Raw genomic sequence first — 24,820 nt, 5'->3', positions numbered from 1 at the left:
TACGGCACTACGGCAAAATAAATCTGTTGTGTGCTTCCAAATTTTTCGGTAAAAAAAAACGACATTGACATTGGACATGTATGTGGAATACGATCCAAAAATAACACAAATAAATTTACATACAAATATATAAGAGGCTTTATTTTTTTAATTTCGGGTATAAGTTCATTCACAATTTTTTTTTTGTTTATTCAAATATTTCTCTTAAAAAAATATATGTTCCTCTCTTTTTTATATCAATTTCTGTTTCTTTTTTGTAACAATTCATCACAATGATTATTGATTCTACGGAAGCTCCTAAATATGCTGGTTGGTCTTTTTTCTGCTTTGTTTACTTAAAATGCACTAAGTAACAATATATGATACAAATTAAAACAATAAACTTTTCAACAACCTGTATGAGCAACATTCATCTGAGTTTCCCTAATTTATTTTATATTTAAAAAAAAAAAACGAAATCGAAATAAAAAAAATCTCCCAAAGATGCGATGTATCGGTATGTAAACACTGTAAAAGGCTAACTGATCAGTCTCTGCGGATGCTGTTTAGGCTTTTACATTGTCTCTTCAATCACATATAATATAAAACCGTCGGTGCAACCAAAATAAACAAATAAATAAAACTTCTATCTAAAATATACCGCAACCATGATATGATAATTATTTTCTATATTTTGTGTTGTACTTTCTAATAAACTCCGCTCTCTTGTGATTGTATGCATTCCTTTATCTCGGCTGGAAATTCACGCGAACGTCGACGATAAATCCTACAAAATGTAAACAAAAACATGTTTAATTAGCATTTATATGAGTGTTGACTCATTCAATCGTTATAAAGAGAGATAAATTCACGAATGAGAACATCCCAACCTATCACAATCTCTTGTCAAAATGAAAACAAAAGTAAAATATTTCAAAAATTTATTGGATCATACACAATCCATTGAGATTATGAAACTAACACAGTTTGTTAAAAAAAAAGCACCACAAAAATTAATACAATATTAAAGAGCAATTTTTTGCTCTAATTTCTTTACATTAGCTCCCCCCTTAATCTTCAATTCGTGAATATTCCCCATTTCTATTGCGATATTCAACAAACCATTCACGACACTTGAGACACAGATAAAATGCAATTAACGGAAATGGTGTCATTATAGCGACAGAGACGGGAATAACGGTGGTCAAATCGGCTTCCGGTTGATTCAATGCATTACGAAGAACAAAAATTGCAATTCCTGTATTTTGAATGCCAGCCTCAATGGAGATGGCCAAACGATCTTCATACTCCTGTCGGCATAGCAATGCTGCTAACCATCCAACGAAGTAACCCAACCATGGCAATAACAAGCCAGCTACAACTATCTGTCAACGATTGAAAGACACAAATGTTTATTTAATTATTTAAAATTTATGATTTAATATGAACAAAATGGTTCTTACCTCCCATGTAAATAATTTAAATAGGTATAAATTTGTCAAAATTGCAAAAATAACGATAAAAAGAATTAAAAGAGCTGAACATGTCTTTAAAATTCGTACTAAGAAACGTGCTACACGTGGGCAATATCGTTGAATTAACAATCCAATACAAAGCGGAATGATCAAACTAAAGACGGAAGAAGCAATTTGACCGTACGGCACTTTTAAATTTCCACGATCAAAAATCGTTTTGCCGAGAGTAAATATCCACAAAGGCGTCATTACTACAAATAAACAAGAAAATATGTTCCGCGTTAAATCACAAAAAAAAAAAAAAATCTTGATCAACAGATTTGTTTAAATAAAGGATGGAATAACTTACAGAATGCCGACAATGTGCTTGTTGTACTCATCGTAATAGATGCATCGAGATTGCCACCAAGTATTACGGTCCATGTATTGCTCGCTCCACCAGCGGGACTGGCTCCAGTGAAAAATAGGCCAAGTTGCATTTCAGCATTGGAAGGAAATAGCAACAATCCGATCACATAACTTGACTGTCAAAGGTGATACATTTGTTTTATTGAAGGAAGCAATTTTCAATTTGGCTACATTTTTGTGTCTAATTACTTAAAAATTAACTCACCAATGGCAAAAATAAAAAGTGACAACAGAATGCGATGGCCGGTCCAATTGGTTTCTTCAAAACACCTGAAACCTTTCTTAAATCCAACGCTGCACCAAAGTTGATATACAACATGGATACTAGTGTTGCAACGGATATGATGAAGAGTGTATCAATCCATCTTTCTGGCCTGACAATGACCACGAGTAATTTTTTGGATTGTTCGGTTACATTGGCACCATCACTGTGTTTAACAATTTCTACATAAATATTTGCTTTTCCAATAAAACTCGCAAAAATTTCGAACGATCCTTTCCATACGCCTTCATTGATTTCATTCAATGGAATTTCTTTTGACACTTGTAACAGATCGGCAGTACTAACAATGCGAATTTTTGCGTCTTTGTTTTTCAATTCAGTTACGTTTAAATTGGTTATTGTTAAGTTGATGAAGTTTGATGCGTCCATGTGCATGATTAAACACTCAACATCTGTATCGTTTTTATCGCACTTTGGTTCATATTGCCACTGTGTGTCCCAACTGTTGTCAGCTTGTGATATTTGACTTTGAACTAATAATAAAATGCCTAAAACATACACTGCTCGCGATATGCTTTGATTGGAAACCATTTTTTTGATTTGTAAACGTCTCGTTTGTGTGACACTCTGCAAAATAATGATGAAAATAAAATAAAGAAGAAATAAACAACTGTCATCGTGGATAAAAAAAAAACAACGCCGTATGTATGACAAAATACACACTCATCAAACTTAATATATTCCGTGCGATTCATCACATACCTGATAGTAGCAACTAGATCCTCGCTCTTATCGAGCACGTACTAGAGCATACTCAAACGATTTGGCATCAATTTTCAACTGGAACACAAGTCTCGGCTATCAATTATACGATGATGCGACTACGGGATACATACAAACACAAGCGAAATTGATTATTTTGTTGACTTTGTCGTGTTTTTTTTTTACAATCATTTGTTTATTTGCACAATAAACACAGTACCACAACAATCGTATGCAATAGCAACACAACAATGTGCCATGCCGATCAAGATAAATGTATAAAACAATCAATCACGGTGACGCTACATTAAAACTATAGTTTCGCGTACGGAATACATACTCATATAAACGATCAAATCATACATGGTATCCCAAATCAAAATGCTAACATTTAAATTAATGGTTAAATGACTTCACGTAGGTTAAATGAGTATAAGTGTTGGTTAACTATTCTGTTCATATATGTAAATACATTGATCGTATTGAGTTGCGTACGTGCAGTGGTCGTCACGATTTAGAGCTATAATTACTTGTTATGCCAATTGTCGAAAAAATGTGAAAGGATTGTGAAAGGTTTATGCTTAAACCATTTTTAATAATTATTAAATTAGTTTTCTTTTGCCAAAATTTAGTATTGCAAATATAACGACAGAACAGTGTCTCGTCACTGGACATTGCTTAATTGAAAATTCATCAGTGTGAGGTTTGTTGGTATTTTCAATTAGTTAAATATTAAATGATGGAATCCATATAAATGTTTAAAAAAAATCTGAACCAGTTTTCAAATTTTGTAAATTCAAAATTTAGTTTTCGATTGAACAGAATCTATTGATATTTTCATAGTTCTGTACGATTTTTAATTTTTAATTCGATAGAAAATTCCTGAAATCGCACGAAAACAACTTGTACTTTTTTCTCTCTTTTTGAATGCATCAAATCGCAAAGAGTAAATTTGATTTGAAAACTTGTGATTCGCTTTGTTCATTTTTTTTATTATTCGGTAATTCACTGTTATAAGGAGCAACACATTTGAGAGGTTATCAAATCACGTTTTTCCGAAAATTTTCATTTTTACTTTTAAATTTTCATGATGAAATCCCACTTTTACAAAAAAGCACTTGTGCGAAACTTGCAATCCAATTGAAAAATGCTCTTAAATTAACTTGGGTTCAATTTATAAGTGTAACCGTTAATCAACACTTTTGTTCTTACCGATAACAGAAAAAAAACTCTTGATTTATTGTTGCAAAAGACAATCAAAATGAATTACATAAAAAAGAAACCTTACGAACTAGTGGCCGAGTATCGAATAGGATTCTGTTTTGAAATACATATTAAACGGGTCGTTGAAGTTTCACAGTGAATGTATGATATATACACAGAAAGATATACAATAAAAGAAAAAGTGAAAATCTCGTGGTAGGCAGTACACGCGCGCACACATGATTAAGTCTGTGCATGTACATTTGTGTGAGTGTGTATGTGCGTAAGTGGCAGAGTTGTATGTGCCTGTGTGGTTATGTGTCACATGTATTTGACAGTTTGGACAACCTCTTTGCTTTTTGTGAGTGTAGAGAATGAAGCAAATGTCAAAAAAAAATCTCGCAATAAATAAATGCATACACAAAACATCTGTATCGCTTTATTATGTGAAAAAGTTTAATAATTTAAATGGAAAACCTTTTGATTTTTAAAATTTGTATAAAAACCAAAGTGCATATAATGTAGTGGGATTGCATAGGCGAAAAGGAAAAAAGCCTGTTGAGATACACATTTATTTTACTCAGTTGTCCTTATCTTATCTCGTTGAATTGTGTTTTACGTGTTTTGCGTTCGTAATTAAATCATTTGGACAATGTTTTTTTAAAGAATAAAAATAGTTTCACAATTAAAGAAATCATGGGAACCCATTGGAATTGGAAGAAAACGCTCCAAGTGCTTGTAATACTATTTATGAGCAATTTGAATGCAGACGCCATCGATATTGACCGAATATGTCCACGAATGCTGCACAAAGTGTTCAAGGGATATGCACCAATTGGTAACTTTCATTATAACGATTCATGCACATATTGAACGATAAGCGATGAACATTTATTGATTGATTGATGTCATCAATTTTTCAGGTAATAAAACAGCTGGAACATACAAAGAATTTCTCAAAGCGTCTGGCATTGAAACATGTGCCGTTCAATGTTGCATGCAAAAAACCGAATGTAATGTTGCATTTGTTATTGATAACAAATGTTTTCATGTAAAGTGCATTGATGACGAAAAATGCATGCCTTTAGAAAGGACAAACATGGCATTTAAATTGAAAATGGTTCTGGTGAATCCAGTGGCAACAGGTAAGTGATATTTTTTATTTTCTTCTTAATTTTACTGCAAAACCTCTTAGTTCTTGTTGCAGTAAAACAAATTAAAAACTCTTTTCATTTATTTTTCTAGATGCATCTTGGATTGATTTGTTAAAGATAAAAAATTTCGAAACAAACTACAAATCAATGGATTTGCCAATCGATTCATCAGAATTGAGCGTTACCGATCACATTTATCCGGAACATTTGTCTTATAACCCGAATTTTATGGATAAACAACTGAGCGATGCACTCGATGATCGTGCTTATGGTTTTGCACGCTTCAATGATCCGTATCAATACGATAACGATTTAGCCGCCGAAGAATCAAAGATGTCAATTGTACAAGAAGCTCAATGTACAATAAATGGAAAGTCATGCGGCGAGAATGAAGCATGTATGCAATTGGATACAAAATCACCATTGGGGATGTGTCGTTGCAATATCGGTTTCATTCGAAATCAATATCAAAAGTGTATTCCAGATGAACCAAATCTATCTTATAATCCGAGTAACTTTGATGAGAAAATGATGATGATAAAGCAGTTAACAGAGAATCGTGAGGATCCGGTTGTCGATAGTTCAGAAATCGATCCAAAGAGACACTCACTGTCCGTATCGGTTGTATCAAAAATCGTTCAATTGCCAGATAAAAAAGCAACATTGAGCGCATTTCCAGTTCCTGACGAACAAACAACAGGTGTAGCTTACAATTATAGCTGGTCTTTGATCTCACAGCCAAGCGGCGATAACAATGGAACTATGTCGGATAAAACAAAAAGTGAAATTGAGTTAACCAACCTGTCGGAGGGGCTTTATAGGTTCAAGGTGGTTGTATCTGGTAAAAATTGGAAAGGAGAGACATTTGCGAATGTTACTGTGCTTCCAGAGAAGCGATTTAATAAAGCACCAATAGTCATTATTAAACCAGCAACGCAAATCATCAAATCACCAACAAATTCAGCTATTTTGGACGGAAGTGCAAGCACCGATGATGATCAAATAAAAACATGGCACTGGGATTTGATTCAAGGTCCGATAAATTATACACCAGTTTTGAGCGAAACCAGTACGTTGCAGCTCACAAATTTGACACTGCCCGGATGTTACCAATTCAAATTAACCATCACGGACTCGGATAATATCTCTAATTCAACAACAGCAAATATCACAGTTTTAAAGGCCACAGACTATCCACCATCGGCAAACGCAGGTAATTGTTTACCAAATCAATTTATTACTTTCAAAAAAGTGTCTAATTCGATCAACTTTTCTTCAAATAGGTCAACCGGTAATTCTATACTTACCACAAAATAATGTAACACTTAATGGTTCACTCAGTACTGATGATCACGAGATTACGGCATGGGAATGGACAAAAGATTCATCGGATGTAGCAAAGGCGGTTGATATGCAAGACACACGAACACCATTCTTGCGTTTATCCAATTTAGAAGAGGGCATTTATACATTTGTATTGAAAGTCACCGATGCAAGTAACCAATCAAATACGGCGAAAGTTTCAGTGTTTGTTAAGCGACCGTCTAATAAACCACCTCAAGCGAATGCCGGATTGAATGTAACGGTAGTTCTTCCACAGACTTGGGTGACTCTGAATGCCTGCAATTCAACTCACGATGCAAAAATCAATAGCTATGAATGGGTGCAGTTGAACGGCCCAACTACGACGAATATTTTAAATAAAAATCAAGTTGTAGCAAATGCCACTGGTTTAACCATTGGAACATACACCTTCGAGGTTCACATTGTAGACGATAGCAATAATAATGCATCGTCGAATGTCTGGGTCACTGTAGTTCATGGTAAGCAAAGTGTACAACATTTATTTTGTGACTGTGAAAGTTAAATTTTGTGCTTGTTTTTCAGAAAAAAATACACCTCCCGTGGCACATGCTGGTGGCGATCAAACGGTTACATTACCAACAAATGCCATTTATATGAATGGTTCGAAGTCAACTGATGATTTGGGAATCGTTAAGTATACGTGGTCACGAGAAAGTACGAGTTTGGCCATTGGTTCGATTGTTGGAAACACAGACCATGAGCCGGTTTTGATTGTGAGTATTTGTCTTCAGACAATTTCTTCACGCTTCTGACCATGGGGTCAGACTACCACTCATCTTAAAATAGAGATTAATTCCATTTAAATTTCAAACTTCAGAAGCCCGTTTTTAAATGTTCTTTTGAATTTTTTTTAGATCACAAACATTGTCGCTGGCCGATATGTATTCAAGTTAACAGTAGAAGATGCACAAGGATTAACTAGTACCGATACAGTCAGTGTGATTGTTCACCCCGATCCGTTGATATTGAATTTGGTCGAAATCACATTCACAGTTGGTGTTTCTGTATTGACCAAAGCCGAAGTTCAATCACTACAGCAAAAGCTAGTTTTTCTATTGGGAAATAACATAAAATTAATCGTTCGTGATTTACGAATTGAGGAAAAGACGGGCGAAGCTATACTTATTTTTTACATCGAACAAGTGGTAAGTGTCAAAATTTGTCAATAATGTCAATAGTCACAAATGAAAATGCATCAAATTCACAGACGGGACAAAAGGAGAATCAAATTCTCAACGGTTACGATGTAGAGGTATCGCTAAAAGATAAACTTTGGAGTGGCAGCAACATCGTTGGAATGCCAATATCCGACATTCGAACAACAGTTTGTCAAAATAAATGCTCAGGTCATGGAGTTTGTAATTCAGATACACGAGCTTGCATGTGCAATACATTTTGGATGCCGAATTTATACTATTTCTGGGGTATTGGTGAGGCCAATTGCGGTATGTTTTCATGTTGACTTTTTTCATTTTTAATGAAATAGGAATAAAAAATCAATGGCTTTTCTCTTTCTATCATAGATTGGTCAATTTTGTACGTAGTGATTGGGGTGTTTATTATGTTTATACTAATATCAGCAATATGCTTTGGATTAACTCGCTATTGTCGCACATCAAAGCCCAGAACACGGGCCAAAGCACAAAAATACGCTTTGCTTGAATCACAAGACACCGAAAATCCATCGTGTAAGTAATTCGTATCGTCAATCAAGTTGAAATATTTTTTTTTAATCAAACTTTTTCGTTTTTGTTTTTTTGCAGTGAATCGTGTAGTTTCAATGCTCGACGAATCGGACTCAGATTCCGATGTGTTATTTGAAAATCAAAACAAATCGAATGGTGTGCATCGCAGCAATGGAACATTGAAAAATGGTCATAAAACGTACACGACAACGCGTATGGGAAGAAGAATCAAAGCGTAAAACTCTATGTACATTCCATTTAAATTGCACAATGATGGCCTTCATTGAGTTGTTGTTCATTAAGACAGTTTTATAGTGAGAACGAATTTTAAGTGAAGCGTATTATTTAACTAACTTTTTTATCTGTGTGATGCCCAAACTTAATTTTTTTTTTTTTAAAGTGTTTTTATTTAAGTAATTTTAGTTCAAAGATTGTTGAAATCAACACCAGTTTTTAAAAGAACCTAAAACAATCTAGTCTGTGAGCGGTATTTTAACTAAATGTCTATTGTTTACTGAACAAAATGCTTCGAACCAAAAATTTGAAACAAAAAAAAAGTATTGTAAAAATAGCTTGAAACCTGTGAACAAATCCAATAGCTTAAACAGCATATTTGTTACTCTGCATAGTAAGAAAAAATACTTAAATACTATTGAAATTCAATCGCCATCGAAATAACGAAATATTCAAGTTAGTTCTCTCTGATTATGGGTTTGCATTGTGATTTATTTTTGTTTTCACAAACAGTAGGTATAATTAGAAACGACGTTTAAGTTTTTTACGTCTTTAAATTATTGTCGATAAAATAATTTTCAAAATAAAATGCATTTCAAAGAGAATTTCGGTTGTAGAAAGAGATTATTTTTTAAAATGTTTTTGCAGATTTTGCCAGCATTCGTAGTAGTTCTTGTCTAACTTCATACATGTTTCTTCGCCCCATTTCGTAACTGCCATGCTGAGCGATGATTCGAACATAAAGGCTTGCATTCCGACTGCAATTTTTTCAGGCTTCAGCTCGGCATTTGATGCTCCTTCGAAACATGCCTATTTCAAAAAGATAATTATTAACGGATCCAGAAGAAACCATTTCGAACAAGATTCATACCTTATCTGGACCATGTGGAGTCATCATTGAATGTAATGTGGCCCCGCCTGGGCTAAAACCACTTTGCTTCGCTTCATACTGACCCAAAATCAAGCCCATAAACTCACTCATACAGTTACCTAGTCGAAGGAAGCATATAACCCATGAGAAATGAAAGGACAACAATTCATGATTCAAAACGGAATTGGCTTACGATGATAATATGGTGGTCTGAATGTGTTTTCTTGAACTGACCAACGAGGTGGAAATATTACAAAATCGGCAATTGCCGTACCGATTCTATGGCTTTGACATGTAAGTACCGTGAAAATACTTGGATCCTGTGAAAATATGAAAAAATCCAATAAAATTGAACAATTCTGAACTACGTCATGTTTTTTTCACTACATTGTTTATCTTACTTACACAATGATCGAAGCTAACCGAATTAATGACCATAAATTTGGCCAAATCATATTTATATGGTGCATAATTTCCATGCCAAGCGACTACATCGAATGGAGAATGATTTGTTTTTGCCTGGAACAATGCGCCTTGATATTTTGCAATGATTTTATAGTCTGGATTTTTTTTAAATAACATTAATTACGGATTCATCAAATGTAAAATCGATTAAAATAGTACTTATGCCATCGATGTCTTCAAACCATGCGGTTGGAGTTTGAAAGTCTCGTGGATTGGCAAGACCATTTGCCCCAATCGGACCCAAATCTGGTAAAGTAAAGTGATTATCGTATACTTCTAAAATGTAACCCCTAGAATCAAAGACAAATTCAATGGCACGGCTTAGACACAATTTTGTTTCATTTTAATCACAATTTACTGCGCTCTAATATAAAATTGAAAATAATAAAAAGTCTTACGGGAGTAAGACGAACTTTTCCGCACTGTGGTAGTTGCGTATTTTATTAAGAAAGTTCAAAATAATATTTGCTCGATTCTTCAAGTCTTTCAAGCGGCGTAAAGTTCGAGACCAAAAAATATGTTTCAACTTTGGCAACGAAATATTTTTTAATTTAATAGCAGAAGTACCCGAGAAAAGATTTTTCACACTTTCATGATGAACCCATTTGTACGACATTTGAAAGTATTCTATTTTCTAACAAAATACTATAAAAAATATGTCTGACGTTAATTTTGCCATAAAAATTATTTTTGAAACACTTTCCATAACTAAAGTCACAAAAAATTTGGATCTTTGTATGGGAGCCATGTCTGTATGCTATATTAATGGTGTGAAACTTTGCACAGGTTATTTTTTCACAAAAAAATAACATTCGTAGGGTTTGGAGAAATTTCAACCAAAATTAAGGGTACCTCCCATACAAAATATTCGTTTTTGAGCCAAAAATTTAAAATTTTGTATGGAAGGTACCCCTAACTTTGATCGAAATCTCTTCAAACTTTCAGAATGTTATTATTTTGTGTAAAAAATAGTCTGTGCAAAGTTTCACGTCATTAAAGTATCATACAGGCATGGCTCCCATACAAAAATTCAATTTTTTTGTGACTTTTACAAGGAAACTGTATTAAAAAATATGTCTGACGTTAATTTTGCCATAGAAATTATTTTTGAAACACTTTTCATAACTCACAAAAAAATAACATTCGGAAGGTTTGGAGAAATTTTAACCAAAATTAAGAGTACCTCCCATGCAAAATATTCGTTTTTGAGCCAAAAATTGAAAATTTTATATGGGAGGTACCCCTAATTTTGATTGAAATCTCTTCAAACTTTCAGAATGTTATTTTTTTGTGTAAAAAATAGACTGTGCAAAGTTTCACGTCATTAAGGTAGCATACAGGCATGGCTTTTTTTGTGATTTTTTCAAGGAAACTGAATTAAAAATTGATTGTATCTCAAAACTAACGTCGGATTCGGTTTTCTCGTGCCAAAAAACCCCCCAATACATATTTTTGAATGTTTAAGTCCACATTAAGTATGACTTTTGGACGAAAATTGGACTCTTTTTCATAGGTATCACTCCAGGCATGACATTTTTTCCCATCAACCAAAGTCGCTCAAAAGCTAATGATTTCTATTCCTCGGGACCCCCAATCATCCTGTAAAGTCAGATTTTGAATTAAGTTTCTACGATGAGCGCAATCTTGCTAACAAATTTTGCGTACGACGTACAACGTACGACGTACGACGTACGACGTACGACGTACGACGTACGACGTACAGATTAACATAAACCATGCTCAAAACGGCCTGATTCGGGTTCGCTGACCTCAGAAACGTCCAGAAAACATGTTTCTGAAGTTTTCAAAATTTTGACCGATTACAATACTTTTCACCTTACACTATGTGTGCGGAAAAGTAAAATCAACGATTATTATTTTAAATACCTAGATAGTTCAGAAACGGCAACCGAAAATTTAATTCCTTGTTGAATGACGCATATTTCATTCGGTGCACATGTCATACAACCAAATTCGGTTTTTATCTCTAGTGTCCCCTTTTGCGGTACTGTAAAAATAACATTAAATTAATGGCGATGCCATTTTATGTTTTGCTATAAAAATAAGAAAACGCACCAATCAAAAAATCACCATCACTGTTGTAAAATGCGCAGTCATTCATCGACTGATTACATAAATAAATATGAATTGCAATGCCATGTCTCGTCGTCGGTTCGCCGGCGCCACATACTGTATGTAATCCTTCGACAAAATTGCATTTTTTCGTTGCATCATTTAATTCGAATGGTTTCCAGCGCATTTGATTCGGGTTTGGATGTTGTTCCGACCAATTATTCGTTACATAAGGTGCCGATAAAAACTTCTCATACGGCTCATGCAATACAGACGGGCGGATACGATACAGCCAACTGCGTTGATTTGTAGTTCGTGGTGCAGTAAATGCGGTCCCACTTAATTGCTCGGCATACAGACCATAAGCACATTTTTGTGGACTATTTTGTCCTTCGGGCAATGCATTCGGATAGTCAGAATGCTCCGACGAGAAATGCGAACCAAAACCATTCATATACTGAATTAATAAAGAAGATTTTAGTTTGAAATTTTAATCAACACTCGTCGAATCAAATAACTTTTATTTATTTTTTACCGTATACTTGGCCATGTTGATGCACTTTTTTTAATTGTTTTTGATTCGAAAAAAAAAACAATAAAAAAAATTCACAAGATTTAAAACTTTATAACTCGACAACACCTGTTGACAACAGATAACAAGTGGAACACGTCCGTCACTGATTAACTTTCAAACCGAACTGATTGGATTTGTCATTGAAATAAAAACAATATCGATGTTAACATACCAGTTATAGAGCTGGTTATAGAGACGCGGGGAGTCTAAAATATAGTGAAATGAAATGTCATGCTTGGAACATATATTAATAATTTTATCACCATGTTTATTTTATCTTGGTCTGAATATTCATTGGCCTCTCGATTTACAAACATTTCTTTTTGAATCTAGAAACCTATCTTATTTTGTTAGCATGAAATTGTTGAAAAAAAAATCACTTAAAACAACAATTTTAGAAGTATTTTCATGTTCGCAGACAATCCAAATCAAAACGAATTGATAAGGATTTTCGTAAATTAACTCCCGTAAACATATGTCAAAATTATATCAAAACTTTGGTGATTATCTTCTTGTTCACATACTAATGCAGTTTGTATTCATATGTATGTCATACAAACAACTCCGTTCTTATCAAATAACACTGTAATGCAAACAAGTTTTGAAATCTGATTTTTAATTAGTAAAGATGTTGTCGTAAACAACTGTGAGTTGAAATTGAATATGTTAAATTCCATCACCTGACTACAAATCCATACTTCTGTATAAGAATACGTGGAGAAGAACACAGGTGTGCTGTAAAAGACTTAACTGTAAGAAATTTTGAAATGACATGATATTCATTGGGATTCTTCATGGAACGTCATGTGTCGAAAATATTTTTGGTCGTTTAAAAATAAAGAAAAAAAAATGTTGTTTTGTTTTAATTTCAAATTGAATTTATTTCTGATTGTAAATAGATAATTTGAAATCATTTAAATAGAGAATCTCCTTGCTATCATCTGTCTTAGTTTTGTAAACTATTCTGTATTAAAAATGTCAAAGCAAAGCACTATTCTCAGTGATAAAGCTTCACAACCGAAACAAGATTCAATCTATTCAAAGAATGAACGTAACTCTTTCCTCATAGGTAAAACTATTGATCTATTTCATAGATGATATAAACAAAAAATAAATAAATTTAAATTAAGCACTGGAAGCTTGATCACCGATTGCTATAAGCCATTTTAAACTATTTGTTTTTTTTTAATGAAAGAAAATAGTTCTGTTTTAGTTCGGAAAACTACTAGCTAATGTAAACGCTAAAATAGTAAAATCGTTTAAAATTTATAAATTAAATAACAAAGCATATTCTTTCGAACAAATTTTTGAAGAATTTTTCTCAAAAAAAAAAATAGCATTTCAAATGTGTCTGACGCACTAGAATGGTTTGAATTCAAATAAAATGTCGTTAAATTCCTTCATTGATAAGCTTATTAGAACAGTGAATACAGGCACTACGCGTTTGTAAAGTGTGAATGTAATCGTTAAATTCATGGCATTTCATTCATAATAGTCTTACAATTTTTATACACATTTTTTTCTCTCTCTCTTTCTCTCGCTATATTGAAGCAAAATTGGTTTCTTTTCTCTTGGACGAGAATATCGCATGAAAATGGACATTAAGCTGTGATAATTTCATTTGTGTGTATGTGTTTTTTTAAAAGCATTGCCATAAATTAGGAACTTGCATAATAAAACATTCTATTGTTTGCTTGGCCAAGTTCTTTCATTAGATTTGTCGTGTGTCGTCTTGAAAATTCTTTTTGATTCATTATATAGCGCATATGAAAATATTCGATGAAAATATGCACATTTATATATCTGTTGTTTTGTATTATATTCAAAATGTTGTTTGCTATGGTTTAATTGTTATTTGTGTACGAATGTCATGTTATTTCTTTGTTGTTGTCAATTGCATATCAAGGCAAAAGTGCGTGAACTTCTTTTTTGTTTGTTTGTTGGTTTAATTCATATCATATGCTATTAAAAATGTTATACTTATTGATTTTTATTTTCGCAAATGTTAAAGAGTGGGTACAGATTTTGCATTCCTTTGTATTTGTTATTCCCATAGAAAAAATGGCCTACAATGGCGATTTCGCGTGAGTTGAGAACGGAAAAGAATGTATATCGTGTTGTTGTCTTATTATATTTAAAATCAAGAATATGATTTCCGGACTAGAGGGTTCATTTTGGTTGTTGTTGTTGTTATGAAACAGTTATTAAATTTCGAATATGAAAATATGTTTAGTTTTCTTTTGCTATTCGAATGAATTTCTTCTTTTTATTTTCTTCTACATTGGTAGTTTTTTTCATGTTGTTTTTTTTATTTGGAATGGCGTTTTTGGAATTTTGTCCAAGAGAGACTGGATGGTAATTTCTCATTCAATTCAGTTCTATATTAAAAAGTTTGAAAAATAGTGATGAATAATGAAAACGCAAGGCAAACCCATTAATTGACTCAAGACAAACATCTTTGTTTTTTCATCGAGCTGAATTCTCGTGAAATAAATAATTTTTTGAGAAAAATGAGAAGAGAACATAGACAAACTGAGATGTGACAAAAGTTAAAAGAAACTATTTAAGGCCACTTTGACGTCATATATCAATTCTTTATAGGTATTTGTTTCTTCCATAATGATTCACACGTAATTTCGATATTTTTTTATCGCATTTCCTACTTAAGCTTAAGCCACCTTTTTTTGAAAACAAGCTCAAAACTTAACACAGCATTTAAGAAAAAACTCAGCTAAATCAGAAAATTGATTAAATTCATAGTTCACAGTGATTGAATCTCATTTAAAATGTATTACTTATTTTAACTCGTTAATCTCTGATTTTTTTCTTGACTCGATTTACTTTTAAACCCAATATAAAATTCCTTTTTGGGGAAATGAAAAATAATCATAATATACTTTTTGTACAACAATTTGAACGAAAATAAATGCGCATCATTTGTACACGTGATCACTTTCTTAATCAGTTAAAGACTTCGCGCTTCTTTTACGTTGTTTTTTAATTGTTCAGGTCGTTTTCTAATTTTCTACAAATCAACTGAAAAGAGGTAATGTCAAATGCCCTTATAAAGTCCCTAACGCAGTTTCTTACACCCTTTTACTCACACACAAACAAAACAAAATGTCAAAAAACAGCTGATCGAGCGAACCATTCATAACCAACTTCATGCCACTTGTAGATTTGGAATGAAAATAATGTTTGAAATTTCTTTGATATTTCGAAAAAATGAACTAATTATTTTGGACATTTTTAATATGTTTAGAATAAAATAAATTTTTAAACATTTTTTGTACTAACAATATTTTAATAAACATTCACTTATTATTTAATTTTCACAGTTTCTAACAATTCACAAATTATGATTCTTAGCACTAGCATGAAGTTGGTAATATGTCAACCTTAAATCATTCATATAAAAACATATTGTGTTCACGCACACATAAATGTTGGGGACTTTTGACAATTACACTTTCACTAGAAACATGTCATAACTCATAAACTATATTGATTTTTCAAATAAAAATTTCGTCAAATAACTGAAATCAACTAGTTTTTTTTTTTTGTTATAAATTAATCAAAAATGAGGATCGTCGAGTTTTTATCATCAACGCTTCTAATATCTAATAATGAATCTACTTGAATCTTTAGATGAAGCATTCGAATTTCGAGCAATGGTCATCAATCTGCTGGAATGCGCAACGAACGCAATATCTTACTTGCCTAGTATGAAAAATGAAAAACAGTCATTATTTGTGAAATTGAAATATGGGGTGAAAATAAAACCGTGGAAACTATTTTCAATATGTCTAAATTGAAGTAAAATAATTTTTTGATTTATTTAATAGTTCCCCTAAAAATCAAAACAAATGAAATGAAAAAGAACAAAGTAATGATGAAAAAATTCTAAACTCTACTGCAAGTGAATGAACCAAAGGAAAAATGTTGAAAAATTACCTGATATTGTTCCTCGGTTTCAAATAATCCTCCAACAGCAACGATTTGATATTGTGGTGCTCGCATTGCAGCCATATTTCTGCGAATCAATCGCAGAGAGTCTTTAGATGAACCTAATGCAGCCACTTGTCTCGGACCATGGCTGGGATCCAATATTAGAAGTGTTAAACCAGAAGCTCGTTGTTCAATTCCAATTATTGTTCTCGAATGACCTGAATTGAATTGTGAAAGTGGTTTGTTTTATTTTAGAAAATGTCACACTATGCGAAATGTTTTACCTTGATGTTGCAAATATAACGGTGGTTGCTGCTTTCTTTCCTCAAAATATCGCAGCACCCATTCGAATAATTCAGCATGTCGGCCATCCGATGTGGTTGGTCGATGAAAATCAACCAATTGACAGTTTATCCGTAGCGATGATAGCAATGTTACAACTTCAGTGGCACCAATCCATTTTCGTGTATTATACAATTTACAGCCAAGTTGCTCTGATCCCTGTCGAAAAAGAGAGCAAAATATACATATTCCAAAGGGATTTAAAATGTTATGTTAGTCAATGTTTTACCTGTACATCAAATCCTTGTGCCCAAGCAGTTTCAACTAATTTTTGTAATTTCGATATGCTTGGCATTGCATTACGCGTTGGTGTATGATTCCACGCCGCACAAATAGCCGTGTAATATGTTGTGTTCTGTGAAAACAAAAAAAAAATTATATATAAAATTCATTTGAAAATAAAAACGTTTAAATTCCAGTTTACCTGAAGCAACGATGACAACATCATCTGTAGATTTCGATAACCGCATCCCCATCCTTTGTCACCATAACTGGATGCATAATGATCAATGCTTGAACACAGCAGTGTTCGTACCACACCCGGTGATGATGCCGACAACGAAGCGACCCTCGGAATAACGGATTTTGTGCACGACGTATTGTCATCAATGCCATGTGATTCTGCTGCGCGTAGCCCAACTTGCCTCTCATAATAATCGGCGACGCTCATTTCACCGGCATATACAGCACTTTGCATGGCCGCCGCCGATTGTTCGCGAAAATTTCCTTGATTATCCATTCCATATTGTGCTCGTAACATTTCAAATTCTCTTTGTTCTCGTAATTTTTGCGCTTCTTTTTCCAAATCCGGTTCAGTTTTATGGTTTTGTGGACTTTTTGCAAAATGTTTTTCGATGTGCAATTCCATATTAGCGGTGCTAAAGTCATCCAATGAGATTCCACAAACCGGACATAAACTACGAGTCGTTCCTTTCGTTGCGGTTGCAGCGCAACCATTCGAATCGATGTTACCGGGACTAAGAATGTCTCGATGTTCAATGTTCACATGCAATTCCAAATCGGTTGAGGTTTCAAATGTTCGCGCGCAAAGAGGGCATGCGAATGCATTTAACGTATCTAAATAGGAACTAGGCGATGAATTTGTTACCGATGGACTAAGTGGATCAAAGTGTAAACGATTTATATGTTCTTCTAAAACCGCAGCAACTTCAGATGTATATGGACAAATTGGACACTAAAATTGAAAAGCAAACAAAACATTTGATTCGAAATTGACGATGTGATAAAAAGAGAATAATTTTACCGTTAAGAGATTCGTTGACTTTTTAACGGATGTCGTTGATGATTTCAAATTTAATCCCAATTGTGAACGAAGTGGTGAGCTATGGAATCCATTTGAAAGTTCAGTGCCATTGGTTTGATTTTGGTTTTCTTTGCCATTATAAAAGTCGTTCGACTCTTTTCGATTGGTTTGCGGCTGCTGTGGTTGTCTTCCATTGCTTTGCTGAGCATTTGAACTTGATTGATAAGCGTTTGAATTGTGAGAAAATCCATTTATTTTGTATGAGATATTCGTTGCCGTTTCATCAATTATTGGTGATTTCATCGGAGATATATCACGAAATTCGGATAGTGAATCGGAATCACCATCAATACTGTTGACAATAAATGACAGAAATATTTAACATTGAACGGAATGGAATGGACGTCGAACTTACCTCGGACTCTGGTCGTCGATAAAGCTCATAAGTTCATTTTCAGGCGTTAAATAATCTAAATGTGCTTGATTGACATGTAATAACAGTTCAGCGGGTGCCACTCCGCTCATGCCACAAAATGGACAAAGTGCACTTCCATCAATGTGACATATTTTCATGTGATCTCGCATCGAGTCATCCGTCAAACCAGATTTTCCACAAATTTCACAGCAATGGTGCTGTTGTTTTTCTTGCTGCTGCTGTTGATGCGATTGTTGCTGTTGTTTTTGACCATTTTGCATAAGTGAAGAGGTTGACGGTGGTTTATCGGCCATACTAAAAATGGAAAAGTCATCAAAAATGTATCACTTAGTACTTGAAAGTATTCAAACAACATTAGAAAATAGAAAGACACAGTGTGAATCAATAAAATCACACAACACCAAATCTAATATAGTTTGGTTAAAATCAAATTACGGCAACTCAATCAATTTTTAACTAAACACACAAGATATGGACTTTCCGCAAATGAAGAAAAATCGCTTTTGCAAAAAGAGTCCATGAACACAATTTGATGATACTCACTTTTGTGTGTGTTTTTTATGCCACTGTTATCGATGAAACACAATTGTTTCGGTGACTTTATATTTTAATGGAGTTTTTTCATGATTTACTTAATTTAATAATAAAAATCAAAGAGTCACTGAGTTTCGGAAATGGAAACAGGAAAAAATGCAGTCACACATATTAAATAATGCAATAAAATAGAACAGCAACACAACACATAATAAAATGAAAGAAGACGAGAAAAAAAAGTTTTGTTCACTAATTATTCGCTATTACAGTGTTTTGTGTGAAGGGGGAGAAAAAAGGAAGAAAGAGAAAAAAAGCCTTCTTTTTCCTTATTTCACTTTTTGACAGTATGAATTTTTGCCTTGTGTGCTAATGTGTGTTATTTGTCCTATCGATGGAAATATAACCGAAACACCATCCCGCTTTCGTTGCTTATTTTCGACTCACTCGCTCGTTTTGTGCTCAGCATATCATCGTCAGTAAATAGAATATTGCAAGAGGGGAAACACATTTTTAGCACATGCTATGCGCACTGTCAAACGTTATTTTTTTTCGTTTCGTTTGTCTTCACCATCCATTTATCGTTCTCTACATGCACACAACCATATTGTGCCACTGGCTTTTGCCATGCATGTACATATATAATAAAATCGACCGATTTACGAGTGGATGTCAAGCTTGAGCATGCTGCTTTTTCCAAATTAATGAATGAAAATTGCTCGATTGTGTGTGAAAACTACTATCAACTTAAAATCACTTCCATTCGTTTGCCAACTCGCTATCTCACTCTGCACATGCATTGTGATATTGGTGCAGTGTGAATTGGTTTCTTCCGTGTTTCGTTTTCCCTATTTTGGATTCGGTTGACACATTATTCGTGCGGCAAGAAAAAAAAATTGCAAGCAAAATTGAGAAAACAAACATCATACATGGACAGCAATTCAACAATTACACTCATGCACTGCATAAATTTATGCAGTTTTATATAATTGCAACGCACATGGAATTTTGGCGTCGAGTACCACATTCTAATTACACTTGACAATTATGTGGTCATCCAACTCTAGTTAATTTCCATACATTTTTTTATGACCAACGATGTTTGTTACTTGTTTTTTATTGTCCAATTACAAATGACATTCATCGACGGTTTTATTTCAATTTTTTATTGATTGATTTATTTGTTCATCGCATTTCGAGGTGAAGTTTTTTGAATGACCTTATTTTATCGCTTATTATACTATCTGAATGATATTGTGAACAAAAGAAATTTTCTCAAGGAAATCTCATTTATTATTAATCACATCTTTAGATTCGTATTCGAAATACTTACACTTGACAAAACATGTGACAAAAACATAGTACAAACGATACGCTTTTTAAAATGATCTTCTTTTTGAAAGATCACACTAAAAACTAACACAAATTTGTCTACAACAATGTTATTTCGATCAAATAAATATTTTTTTCTAAATTGTCGTAAACAAAACAATTTCGTTTCGTGTACAACTGTTTATTTATATTGTGTATGCATTGTGTTTCGTTGAGCATGTGTCAAATGTGTTGATCGGAGCGCCAACGAGTAGATTGACATTTGGAGACTTGACATTCGTGTAGACTCACGCTGCAACCATGTGTATTTTGATGTTTCCATCTGTCAACAATATATTAAAAACACATTGTGACTTTTACACACGCCGAACGTAAATCTCGTTCAATAAAGATTTTTGTTAAAATAATTGGAAAATAAAAAAAAATCATGTCAAAAAGTGATAGTGAAGATGAACCAATGTCAACGGAGCCCGTTGACAATGCTTGGTCATTGAAACTACCGGAATTTAAACGCGAACACAATCCGAATGGTTTGCTGGAGGAAAGTTCGTTTGCCACATTGTTTCCGAAGTATAGAGAAAAATACCTTAAAGAATATTGGCCATTGGTGGAAAAAACATTGTCCGAACATTTCATAAAAGCCGAATTGGATTTGGTGGAAGGTAGCATGTCGGTGAAAACAACACGAAAAACATGGGATCCATATGTCATCATCAAAGCCAGAGATATGATAAAATTAATGGCACGGTCAGTGCCATACGAGCAAGCAAAACGCGTGTTAGAAGATGAAATTGGTTGCGATATCATCAAAATTGGTAATTTAGTTTCGAAAAAGGAGAAATTTGTGAAGCGACGCCAACGTCTAATCGGCCCAAATGGTGCAACATTGAAATCAATTGAATTATTGACCGATTGTTACGTATTGGTACAAGGGACAACGGTTGCTGCACTCGGCCCATACAGAGGTTTACAACAAGTGCGTCAAATTGTTATCGATACAATGGAAAATGTACATCCAATTTATAATATCAAAGCGCTGATGATCAAACGCGAATTGGCAAAAGATCCAAAGCTAAAGGATGAAGATTGGACGCGATTTTTACCGACATTCAAGAATAAAAATATCAGCAAACGTAAACAACCGAAGATTAAGAAAGTCAAAAAGGAATACACACCGTTCCCACCGCCGATGCCGCTCAGCAAAATCGATATGCAAATGGAGTCGGGAGAATTCTTCCTCAAGGAGCATGAAAAGAAAGCCAAACAACAAAAAGAACGTCGCCAGAAACAAGCCGAAGCCGCCAAAGCACAAATCGAACGCAGAAACAAAGACTTCATCGTACCGGACGAATCAAAACCATCTACTAGTAAAACAGCTACTGGAAATAGTTCTGTGGATGTTAACTCGCTTAAGGCTAAAATCAAAAAGGCAACGAAAAATAAATAAATTTTTACGACATTTCTTTTAGCCATTTATTCAAATGTTTCTGTAATTATTTTATATTAAGGAAATTCATTAAAAAAAACTACAAAACATGAAAAAATACAGTTTTTTACTATTTTCGTTGTTGCGACTTGCGACTTGTGTATATTTTTCATTTCTGAATTACAATCTTTTGTTGATCTCTTGATACGGATATTTCTTTTATTATTATTATTCGAAAGAAATACATATATTTTTTCTCTTGATATTTTTATGGAAAATTCAGATTTCTGATAATGGGAAATGTGAAATTCAATGATTCAATAATTCAATATATTGATTTCTGTCCCTTTCAACTTAAAGAGAAAAATAGTTGAATATGAAACATATTCACAAGAGAAAAAAAATAAAGTGAAAATTTGATATTACCACGTGGAAATAGTTAGTTGACATTTTGAATTTGGTTTCAAACTCCGCAATCCAAGTTGACTAAGTGATGGAGAAATTCGGATAAAAATGTCCGAAAGCAATTTCAATTCTTTGGCAATTTCAAGGATGTGTTCGTCTTTGAGCCCGTTCATATAAAACAGATTCAACTTCTTCAATGTTTTTATCTTGCAGATGCTTTCAAATACACGATCATTGGGAGAACCATTATGGAGTTCCAGCTCTATGAGAGCAAAGCCATTGGTGGAGAGTCCTTCAAGAAGTGGGTATAACGTTTGTTTTGCACAATTGAACTTCAATATTTTGAGTTTGCACAACGACGTCAAATGCATCAAATCGTCTTGGAAGTTTTCAGATGTTTTCATATATGGATTTAAGAATTCAAGCTCTTCCAGTTCTTTCAATTGACCGATCGCATCAAACACTGCAGTTGTTAGATTATTTGCACCAGAAATTGATAGTTTCTTCAGGTTTGTGGTCAACTTTATGATATGGATCATTGATGCATCGTCAATTTTGGAAGCATCGTGAAAACTCATTTCTTGCATTTTGGTCAGTTTGATCGGACTAAATCCGCGAAGTAACATATCAACACCAGCGCTAACATTCAGCGCTTTTAAATTATTCATAATATCCAAATCACTGCTTCTCAAACTGCCACAGTGAAGTGACAATTTTTCCAAACGTTTGAACAACGGCTTCAATTGTGAAAACAAACTTCGATCAATGAATCCTTTTATCTGAAGTTTTTTCAACTTTGCGCAATATTCTTGTACCAACAGTAATATCTTGTTCCAAGTTTTTCTACCATAATGAAAATCCCAAATTGATAGCGAAGAAATGTGACGTCCGATGATGCGAAGCATTTTTTCTGTGTGTTCATAGCCGTAGTTACCAGAATATCCCATACGAGCGCCACCATTATCCAAAACGAATGCGTACTCGGCAAATTCAGCAAATCGTTTGCAAACCTTTTCGACCTTTCCCAGATCTCCGGAACGCTTCAAATATCGAAAAATCTTTAGCAAACATTCATCATTAAGATCCATCAAATTCTTGGTTTGCTGTTGTTCAGATCGTGCAATTTCGATATTTTTACGTCTCCGCTTTGCCGCTGGTGGTCCAGTTCTTGACATCTTGTTTATTTCGAGGTGTTTCTATATGAAAATGAAATTAATTTCAATCAGTTATGTTCATAATTAATTAATTGTTGTAATTGTAATTGTTAGTAATAATTAGTACTAATTTAATATATTTACAAGCAATACCAAAATTTTATCAAGAAGCTAAACAAGCTTAACAATTAATAAGAATCACATTACTCACCGAATCAATGGAATATACAATTGAATTTATGAATTTCAATAGAATTTGTAATACAAATACAAATAATGGCAATGGATTCTATGCGAAAAGATTTTTTTCGAATTGAATATGCTTAACGATTACACAACAACATGAAACTTGAAAGAGAAAAAATGGCTGCTGCTTTATTTAAGGCTCGTTTGATAGTAGTAGTTTTAGTATAAATAAAAACCGCAGTGTAGCAAAAAATACTTGAGCGAATCGAGTGGATAAATGTGATAGACATACAATAACAACACCGAGATGTTCATGATGAAAGAGATGCAAATATTGACTATGGAAATGTGTTGGTAACAACAACATCGATACGCTACATTGGTCAAGTTTAAGGATGCACCACATTTTTTGGCGGCAACTCAAAGCTGTCATTCCAATATAATTCTTATGATTATTTTTAAACTAGTTGTTAAATGATATTGATACGGAGATGCTAAAAAATTTATACATTTTATTGGTGAATGAAAACACAGAATATCTTGCTACAATTTATTTATGGAATTCGATATAGCTGGTTTTCGGTTCATGTACAATTTGTAAACTTGGGTGAAATGACAAAGCCATTGATAAACAAAGAGTTTGCATAATTTATTGATGTCAAAACAACATTTCAAAACTAAACAATTAGCTCAATAATCTAGACTGAACAAAAAATTCTTAATTTTGAAATTGACAAAACATGTTTGATGCACTGAAATCGATCGAATAATTTTAATAGCACAAAAACCAATAATTTTCTTACGTGAATTTTTAGAACGAATTTTAATTCAGTCTGGTTTGTGAATTTTTACCGACTAAAATTGATGTCAGTAGACTTTCTTTGCAATGAAACTATGTAAAATGTGTAACAAAAATGTGCATATCTAGAAAAAATCTAATAAAACATATAAACATCCACCAGTTGCTAGTGAATGAAAAATACCAACAACAGCAGCTGATCACTCAACTCAAGTTTGGGTGTGCTTTGTTTCATTTGACGGGGGGTTTCATTTCAAATCATCTAGTAAGCTTAATGTAGTATCTTGGAACGATATTATAAAGCAATCTATAAGGTCCAGAAAATAATGTAGATAAGTGATAAGAAGTAAAAAAAAATCATGCCGAAACCGTGGATTGAACACGGGACCTTTAGATCTTCAGTCTAACGCTCTCCCAACTGAGCTATTTCGGCACATGTTTTATGGAGGCTATGGAGGCCAGACTTTGGGGAAGAGTCTTGTTGTTTAAATATTTCATTTGAGTTACTTACTTACCCTTTTCAAAC

The 24,820-nt window shown here is 33.5% G+C and overlaps 6 protein-coding genes and 1 non-coding gene across 11 annotated transcripts; 2 read left to right on the top strand and 5 right to left on the bottom strand.

The window, feature by feature from the left end:
* Positions 1-158: 158 nt before the first annotated feature.
* On the bottom strand, positions 159-4,183 carry LOC116340589 (ileal sodium/bile acid cotransporter-like). 4 transcript variants are annotated; one of them, XM_031767164.1, is made up of 7 exons: positions 4,060-4,182; positions 2,848-2,966; positions 2,068-2,712; positions 1,804-1,978; positions 1,443-1,705; positions 1,102-1,364; positions 159-766 (listed from the first exon to the last, which is right to left on the bottom strand). In XM_031767164.1, exons 3-7 carry the CDS (start codon positions 2,674-2,676, stop codon positions 688-690), a joined length of 1,389 nt encoding a protein of 462 aa, XP_031623024.1. In that variant the 5' UTR covers positions 2,677-2,712; positions 2,848-2,966; positions 4,060-4,182; the 3' UTR covers positions 159-687. The 4 variants fall into 4 exon arrangements, with proteins under 4 accessions (XP_031623024.1, XP_031623026.1, XP_031623025.1 ...); XM_031767166.1 differs by having other exon boundaries at positions 4,136-4,155; XM_031767165.1 differs by lacking the exon at positions 4,060-4,182 and adding an exon at positions 3,923-4,046.
* On the top strand, positions 3,411-9,093 carry LOC116340588 (dyslexia-associated protein KIAA0319-like protein). The gene is made up of 10 exons (XM_031767163.1): positions 3,411-3,550; positions 4,728-4,888; positions 4,974-5,195; positions 5,296-6,417; positions 6,488-7,027; positions 7,092-7,282; positions 7,424-7,714; positions 7,777-8,014; positions 8,093-8,257; positions 8,333-9,093. The coding sequence occupies exons 2-10, from the start codon at positions 4,747-4,749 to the stop codon at positions 8,491-8,493; spliced, it is 3,072 nt and encodes a 1,023-aa protein (XP_031623023.1). The 5' UTR covers positions 3,411-3,550; positions 4,728-4,746; the 3' UTR covers positions 8,494-9,093.
* Positions 8,960-12,604, bottom strand: LOC116340590 (homogentisate 1,2-dioxygenase). Its single transcript, XM_031767169.1, has 8 exons — positions 12,433-12,604; positions 11,901-12,354; positions 11,712-11,832; positions 9,984-10,114; positions 9,765-9,919; positions 9,553-9,679; positions 9,360-9,478; positions 8,960-9,298 (listed from the first exon to the last, which is right to left on the bottom strand). Exons 1-8 carry the CDS (start codon positions 12,445-12,447, stop codon positions 9,113-9,115), a joined length of 1,308 nt encoding a protein of 435 aa, XP_031623029.1. The 5' UTR covers positions 12,448-12,604; the 3' UTR covers positions 8,960-9,112.
* Positions 12,605-13,826: 1,222 nt separating this feature from the next.
* On the bottom strand, positions 13,827-20,524 carry LOC116341291 (zinc finger-containing ubiquitin peptidase 1-like). Of its 2 annotated transcripts, none has more exons than XM_031768254.1 (8): positions 20,326-20,524; positions 18,441-18,755; positions 18,026-18,377; positions 17,186-17,956; positions 16,991-17,116; positions 16,704-16,920; positions 16,426-16,637; positions 13,827-16,191 (listed from the first exon to the last, which is right to left on the bottom strand). In XM_031768254.1, the coding sequence occupies exons 1-8, from the start codon at positions 20,337-20,339 to the stop codon at positions 16,150-16,152; spliced, it is 2,049 nt and encodes a 682-aa protein (XP_031624114.1). In that variant the 5' UTR covers positions 20,340-20,524; the 3' UTR covers positions 13,827-16,149. The 2 variants fall into 2 exon arrangements, with proteins under 2 accessions (XP_031624114.1, XP_031624116.1); XM_031768256.1 differs by lacking the exon at positions 20,326-20,524 and adding an exon at positions 19,005-19,608.
* Positions 20,525-20,659: 135 nt separating this feature from the next.
* On the top strand, positions 20,660-21,824 carry LOC116341030 (KRR1 small subunit processome component homolog). Its single transcript, XM_031767876.1, has one exon. The coding sequence runs from the start codon at positions 20,752-20,754 to the stop codon at positions 21,769-21,771; it is 1,020 nt and encodes a 339-aa protein (XP_031623736.1). The 5' UTR covers positions 20,660-20,751; the 3' UTR covers positions 21,772-21,824.
* A 348-nt stretch (positions 21,825-22,172) lies between these two features.
* On the bottom strand, positions 22,173-23,526 carry LOC116340636. The gene is made up of 2 exons (XM_031767229.1): positions 23,521-23,526; positions 22,173-23,351 (listed from the first exon to the last, which is right to left on the bottom strand). The coding sequence occupies exon 2, from the start codon at positions 23,328-23,330 to the stop codon at positions 22,173-22,175; it is 1,158 nt and encodes a 385-aa protein (XP_031623089.1). The 5' UTR covers positions 23,331-23,351; positions 23,521-23,526.
* Positions 23,527-24,654: 1,128 nt separating this feature from the next.
* On the bottom strand, positions 24,655-24,727 carry Trnaf-gaa. Its single transcript has one exon. It is a non-coding gene; the product is annotated as a tRNA-Phe (tRNA).
* Between the last annotated feature and the right edge of the window lie 93 nt (positions 24,728-24,820).

The sequence above is a fragment of the Contarinia nasturtii genome, unplaced genomic scaffold (genome assembly GCF_009176525.2).
Source record: "Contarinia nasturtii isolate CC-2019 unplaced genomic scaffold, AAFC_CNas_1.1 Cnas_scaffold_695, whole genome shotgun sequence".
In the NCBI taxonomy this organism is placed as follows: Eukaryota; Metazoa; Arthropoda; class Insecta; order Diptera; family Cecidomyiidae; genus Contarinia; species Contarinia nasturtii.
Note: the sequence above shows the minus strand (reverse complement) of the source record. Positions and strands in the feature narration are given on the sequence as shown.